Source organism: Limulus polyphemus, unplaced genomic scaffold (genome assembly GCF_000517525.1).
Source record: "Limulus polyphemus unplaced genomic scaffold, Limulus_polyphemus-2.1.2 Scaffold162, whole genome shotgun sequence".
Lineage (NCBI taxonomy): Eukaryota > Metazoa > Arthropoda > Merostomata > Xiphosura > Limulidae > Limulus > Limulus polyphemus.
In genome coordinates, this window is record NW_013665772.1 from 187,711 (window position 1) to 195,432 (window position 7,722).

A 7,722-nucleotide genomic window follows, 5' to 3' on the forward strand; every position below is an offset into this window, starting at 1 on the left:
CTAAAAAAAATATGCAGAACGTAAGTGAAACGAAGAATACTTGCTAATTATCTATGAAATTCCCCCTCTCCTAAAACAAATATGCAGAACGTAAGTGAAACGAAGAATACTTGCTAATTATCTATGAAATTCCCCTTCTCCTAAAAAAAATATGCAGAACGTAAGTGAAACGTAGAATACTTGCTAATTATCTATGAACTTCCCCCTCTCCTCAAAAAAAATATGCAGAACGTAAGTGAAACGTAGAATACTTGCTAATTATCTATGAAATTCCCCCTCTCCTCAAAAAAAATATGTTGAAACTAATTTACGAAGTCTTCAAAAGACCCATATCAAGCTTTCGTTTTATGAAAATGGTTAACATTTAAAAATAACTATAGGACCTCATCACCTGCATTATCGAGTAGGAATTTTTTGGCCTTCAAGACTTCAGTAAGAACTGAACTTCAGTGCTAAAGGACCGCAGATGTTGTAAGAAAGACAACTTTTGACCTAATTTTGATATAAATTCTACCATTTACATGAAAAAAGTAGACTTACCTTTTTCTACAAGGATGTCTTAGTAAAGTAAGGATGTTAGCTAATGTTTTGGTTAAAATTAATTTCTAAATCTTTGTGTTTTGCGAAGGTCGGGTCTTTAATATAAATCTTTACTTTATTTCATCAAAAACGCAAATATAATTTATTCATAATTATCACGACGTTATTCGATGTTTTTTATCAATGCATTAAAATGCTGAAGATTACAAACAAAGTATTTTGTATGAGTGATATAACCAGCAAAATAGAGAAGATGAGAAAATAAAACTGATAAATATACATACGTGAGATATGATTGTCCCGTTTCTTAGAAACCAATAAAAATATAAATGTATTTTAATCTTGCCAAAATTCCCCCAAAATACGTGATTGTTTACGTTGACTTTAGTTAATACCCTAATCATTGCCTTTAGTTATGTATGACTTGTCATGTTTTATTGCTGGATATCTCGTCATTAGGACAGCTGAATATTCAAAACTGTTAAGTTACCTTAATTACAAAACGTCTACTGTGACGAACACCAATGTTTTACAGAAGTAATTGTGTAATTTTATACAGTTACGGCTGTGAAACTTTAAAATAATATATATATGTTTTTTTTCTATAAATGCTGTTTTCGGTGGAACAGCTGTAAGTTTACAGACTTACAATGCTAAAATCTGGGGTTCGATTCCCCGCGGTGAACACACCAGCTAGCCAATTGTGGCCTCTGCTCTAAAACAAACATATCTATAAACACTATCGATTTGATAGAATCGCATTTGTTTGTGAGAACTTTACCCCTGTAGGTTTTGCAGAGTTTTTCTTTCTAACTATGACTCTTATTCGTCTCGTAGCTCAGTGACTATAGGAAGCTTCTCTCACGTCTTCTTTCCCTAACTATACCCAAATACAGCATTGTAATCTGCATATAACACGGTTTTAAGTATACCAAGAGACAGCGTTAGGAGCTGCATGTAACACAGTTGTAAGTATACCAAAACACAGCATTACGATCTGCATATAACATGGCTTTAAGTATACCCAAAGACAGCGCTACGATTTGATTCTGTTTCTATGGTTTCAAATCGATGGCAGAATCTATCTATCATTTAGTGTAAACTGTGTGATAAGACATTGACTTTTGAATAATGTTTTTAAGTGCATATAATTTCCATAAAATTATATTAAAAACAAAAAGCTATGGATTTATTATTCGTTGTGTGTCTGCACGCTGCTTATGCATCTAAGTTTGTTCATCGAAACTTCGAAGCGTATGTTTTGAATTGGCTCCGAGCTACTCTGTTATCATGGCTTAACTATTTGTTCTTCATATATGATATAAATTCTTAATAAGTCTGTTGGCTTAGTCGTTGTATTTCTTTTTTAAATGAGCTCTGCATATAAGTATTGATGTTGGAAAAATTATATGCTTTCTATTTTGATAAATTGGACGGCTGTCTTTGCTGTAACAATCCAAATACGAAGTATAACAAACAAGCGTAATAAGAATAAAAATCTGGAAAACGAAGCACGAAATAAATGTACATACTGCTAACAATCTGGGATTTTGTAGAAATGGAACAAATTAATTGCCTATTAGATATATATATATATGTTGTACGTAGATAGAAGTTGAACAATAATACATCAGATTAAACTGTGGATGACTGAAGGTGTACACACGTACATACATTCAATAGCTTTGGTAAGCTGTCTGTCATTCTGCTGGTAATTTTATAACATATTTATGTTTTTCTTAGTGTTTGTAAAATATTGTTGCCCAATATACTTATATCGAAGACGGACAACTAAAAATAAAGTATATTTTATTTCCAAGCTCCTCGGACTGCGCCATCTGGTATCAGAGCTGTTGCAGTAAACTCCAGAGCAATTCTTGTGTCATGGATGGTAGGTGTTTTTGTTTGTTGTTGTTGTTTTGCTGTTGTACTACTTTTTTGAACGATTTTTCGCTCAATTTAAAAAGAGAAATTGTACTTTACTTCTGTGTTTTGAATATGTTTCTCTTTTCTATCCAACATTTTTTTTTCCCAACATTTTTTCTTCCTCTTCAAAGAAGAGGCTGAAAACCAGCAAAGGATATTTGACACGAAAATCTATGAGCGAAAAAGCAGCGAAGGTCAATATAACTTTAGGATCAATGTTATGTCGTATTCTAGCTTTAGGAATGTTACGTCGCATTTTTAAGCATTGTGTTGAACAGCTGAACATCAGGAACTGATTCTAATCGGAGGAGCAGATTTACATACACAGAGTTGAAAAAGTTACATTAAAACGATTTGGAATATACAAATCAGCAAATCACGTGACAACCACAGACTGTATAAAGTCGCAGTGGAACAGGATGTATTAGAATCACATTTTAGCATTACTTGGCGCTACGTAAGTCATGTAATGGCACAGAAAATAGATCGTTTTTTAAATGAAATTGGAAATCAAACGAATGTGGATCAACTAAGGGACCCAGGACCATAAAAAAGAATCTTGCAACAAGGCATGTCAAACAAAGTACGACGTATACATGTCCCAGACACCAGTGCGCAACATAATATGAATAGAGTCCAATAAGGTATGGTTTTCCTAAGTAAAGGTTTCCAGCCATATCTTCCATATTACCATTGTATATCTCAAGTAGCCGGAGAATGAAACGGGAATTCATGGTATTTAATATGATAGCATACCATTCTAGTTGCCGGACGCAGCGCCTATAAATATTTGTGTGATTAGACTTTTTAACAGGCCCTGGTTAATCTTAGTATTGGTACATTAGGTGGATTATAGAAAGATGGAGAGAAAAGTGGTGTATTTTGTACATTAGGTGGATATCGGAAAGATGAAAAGAAAAGTGGTGTATTTTGTACATTAGGTGGATTATGGAAAGATGAAGAGAAAAGTGGTGTATTTTGTACATTAGGTGGATATCGGAAAGATGAAAAGAAAAGTGGTGTATTTTGTACATTAGGTGGATTATGGAAAGATGAAGAGAAAAGTGGTGTATTTTGTACATTAGGTGGATAATGGAAAGATGAAAAGAAGAGTGGTATGTTTTGCACATTACAGTCTTACGACGGAAATGGGAACTATGTTGCAGGGATGTTTTCAAGATGTTTGGTCGTCAGAAAGAGCATGGACGGACTTCGCGACATGGACTGTAATGACGTGATAAGGCTCAAAATTGTTTTAATATCACGTACTCAACTTCTGTATACATATATGTATATAGAGAGAAACATTGATATAGAAAAAAGTATACATATACATATGTGTGAATGTGTGTGCATATAAACAAAACCACATATCATAAAAAACATATTATTGTTTATCTCTGTCTTAAAACAAACCAACATTGTAATTAATTTATCCAATGTTTAGACAGTAAATCTATCCAATATTTAGAAATACTATGTTTGCCAAATCTTTAAAGATATTATATTTGCCCAATGCTTAGAAATACCAATGTTTAGAGGTGTTATATTTGTTTAATGTTTGAAATGCTATATTTGTTTAATGTTGAGAGATATTATATTTGTTTAATGTTTAGATATATTATATTTGTTTAATGTTTAGAGATACTATACTTGTCCAATATTTAGAGATATTATATTTGTTTAAGGTTTAGAGATATCATAATGTAGAGATACTATACTTTTCCAATGTTTAGAGATAGCATATTTGTTTAATGTGTAGAGATACTATACTTGTCCAATGTTTAGAGATATTATATTTGTTTAATGTTTAGAGATACTATACTTGTCCAATGTTTAGAGATATTATATTTGTTTAAGGTTTAGAGATACCATATGTAGAGATACTATACTTTTCCAATGTTTAGAGATATCATATTTGTTTAATGTGTAGAGATACTATACTTGTCCAATGTTTAGAGATACTATACTTGTCCAATGTTTAGAGATATTATATTTGTTTAAGGTTTAGAGATACCATAATGTAGAGATACTATACTTTTCCAATGTTTAGAGATATCATATTTGTTTAATGTGTAGAGATACTATACTTGTCTAATGTTTAGAGATATTATATTTAAGGTTTAGAGATACTATACTTTTCCAATGTTTAGAGATAGCATATTTGTTTAATGTGTAGAGATACTATACGTGTCCAATGTTTAGATATATTATATTTGTTTAAGGTTTAGAGATATTATACTTGCCCAATATATGGAGATACCGCATTTGGAATACTTGTCGCTAAACGTGTCGATTATACCATTTATCACACGTGGAGGAGACTCAGTTGAATCAGTGTGAAATGAGTCATTAGTGCTAAGTCAGCTCTTGTTCTCTTATAGCTTCTCTACACTACGGTTCACCTAGAAATATCGAACACGAAATGAAGGAAAGGCACGTAGGTTGTGTTGTAAAAACATCAATATGCTTTTTTTTAAAAAAGAGTGGACATTTCTGCAGATAGATATTCTAAGAAATGTTTATTATTAATGGTCCCATTGATATTCCGTAGGCATACGTTATGGTGGAAGGACGTAGAATGATTAAAAATCGGTTACCTTTAAATGTTCATCTGCACTCCGGTGTAAGTGAAAAAGGATGTTTTTTTTTTCAAACACACTGTGCGCATGTGCATATTTTCAAAAAGCAGAGTCTCTTTTTTTCTTCTTCTTTTATTTCACCTTTTCACTTTGCTGAAAGTGTTTTAGTCGCGGTGTCTGTCGCAATGGGTGTTGGGTATCGAATGTGAACAGTTTCACTCAAATATACATGTATCTATATATATAAGTAGAGAGTCCTGTTTGTTATAATATTTGTTATAAGTAAAGAGTCCTGTTTCTTATAATAGTTGTTATAAGTAGAGAGTCCTGTTTCTTATAATAGTTGTTATAAGTAGAGAGTCCTGTTTCTTATAATAGTTGTTATAAGTAGAGAGTCCTGTTTGTTATAATAGTTGTTATAAGTAGAGAGTCCTGTTTGTTATAATAGTTGTTATAAGTAGAGAGTCCTGTTTGTTATAATAGTTGTTATAAGTAGAGAGTCCTGTTTGTTATGAAAGTTGTTATAAGTAGAGAGTCCTGTTTCTTATAATAGTTGTTATAAGTAGAGAGTCCTGTTTCTTATAATAGTTGTTATAAGTAGAGAGTCCTGTTTCTTATAATAGTTGTTATAAGTAGAGAGTCCTGTTTGTTATAATAGTTGTTATAAGTAGAGAGTCCTGTTTGTTATAATAATTTTTATTTCAAAATCGAATATCATTTATTTCTGAAACAAAATGTTACTAAACTAATATACTAGTTCTATCGAAACACTGTTATAACTCATACAATTACATTATAACTCATAACAATTACATTATAACTCATACATTTACATTATAACTCATACAATTACATTATAACTCATACAATTACATTATAACTCATACAATTACATTTCAGAGACAGAACCAAGCCATTTGAACTTGGTTAACTCGCAGTCATTTGCCGTATACATTATTTATCGTATTTCGTACAATAAATCTACAAGTGTTAGTTTTACAATTTCGGTCTATTAGAACGTATTACAACTGGTACAAAGTAGCACTGTTAGTGTTATCAGTGTTACTTTTAGAATTTACGCTGTTTCTTTTCGGTCTGTTAGAACGTATTACAGCTGGTACAAAGTAGCACTGTTAGTGTTATCAGTGTTACTTTTACAATTTCCTCTGTTTCTTTTCGGTCTGTTAGAACGTATTACAACTGGTACAAAGTATCACTGTTAGTGTTATCAGTGTTACTTTTACAATTTCCTCTGTTTCTTTTCGGTCTGTTAGAACGTATTACAACTGGTACAAAGTATCACTGTTACGGTCTGTTAGAACGTATTACAACTGGTACAAAGTAGCACTGTTGTCAGTATTAGTTTTACAATTTCTTCTCTTTACTTTTGGTCTATTAGAACAATACAGCTGGTACAAAGTATCACTCTACTACACTCCGAACAGAGCTAAACTCGAGTCCACTAATAACGATATAGTTTATAAAGTAATGAATATTCTTTATGATATTTCCTCCATCATTACTTAACTTTGCGATCTAATGATTTCCCAAATGAGTAACTGATACTGATTATGTATCCATTTACATGGAAATTTATGCCGACGATTACGCAGTGGACTTTAATTTAATGGTGCAGTACACCGAGCCTAGTCATTTTGTATTACGTCAACTTCAAAGACATAGGTTATTACGTTGTTTCCTTCAGTGGTTTCTCCGCAAATGTTCCAAGTTTTAATCTAATTTGCAGTAATCAGTAGTCATGTTTTACGTTATCTACTTGCTTTGTTGCTTTATTTAACTCGTTCATTTCTAATTACTTGATTTCCCCATGAAGAGTAGTAATATAATTATTACATTTTGGACAGGAACGTTTTACTGTGTTGCACGTTTTATATCGTGAATTACAGGTGTTAGTTACATATATCATGGAATGACCTGGCGAGGAATTTATTACTTTCTCTCCCTCTATAGTATATTTTTTATCCCTTTTTTATTACGATCTCGTAGCAGGTTGCAAACTCAGGATAGAACTTTTAACAAACGAATGAGGAAATCGTTGACCCCCCCCCAAAAAAATACATCCTCAAGTGGGTCAACGGTAACTTTACAACGCTAAAATCTGGGGTTCCATTCAAAGCGGCGGATAACAAAAACAAACCAAAACGACCAAATAAAAGCCTTTACTAGAAATTTCATGACGTTTTTACAGGTCCATTCTACTTTAACCTCTCGAAGGAAAGTGGACAGGAAATTAAGAGGATCTGTATGGATTTTATAATTTCACTATATTTATTGCAACTTCCTATATTAGCTCGACATTAAAAATTGGGAAATTTACTCTTGAATCAAAGCGTCGAAGTTTTATTGAGAATCTAGAAACTAAACAAAAACAATTCATAGTTTCCTTTTTTATTGGCCACTATTCAATTAGAATCTAGAAAACTAAACAAAGACAATTCATAGTTCCCTTTTTAGTGGCCACTATTCAATTAGAATCTAGAAAACTAAACAAAGACAATTCATAGTTCCTTTTTTAGTGGCCACTATTCAATTAGAATCTAGAAAACTAAACAAAGACAATTCATAGTTCCCTTTTTTAGTGGCCACTATTCAATTAGAATCTAGAAAACTAAACAAAGGCAATTCATAGTTCCCTTTTTTTAGTGGCCACTAT

At 32.1% G+C, this 7,722-nt stretch overlaps 1 protein-coding gene across 1 annotated transcript in view; it reads left to right on the top strand.

Annotated features, from left to right (window-relative positions):
- The window catches only part of LOC106477031 (Down syndrome cell adhesion molecule homolog), a 111,077-nt gene that overhangs the window by 44,048 nt on the left and 59,307 nt on the right, over nt 1–7,722 (top strand). Inside the window, exon 10 of the mRNA XM_022381427.1 lies at nt 2,361–2,431. Coding sequence (XP_022237135.1) covers nt 2,361–2,431 — 71 coding nt within the window. The remainder of the gene's footprint in view (nt 1–2,360; nt 2,432–7,722) is intronic.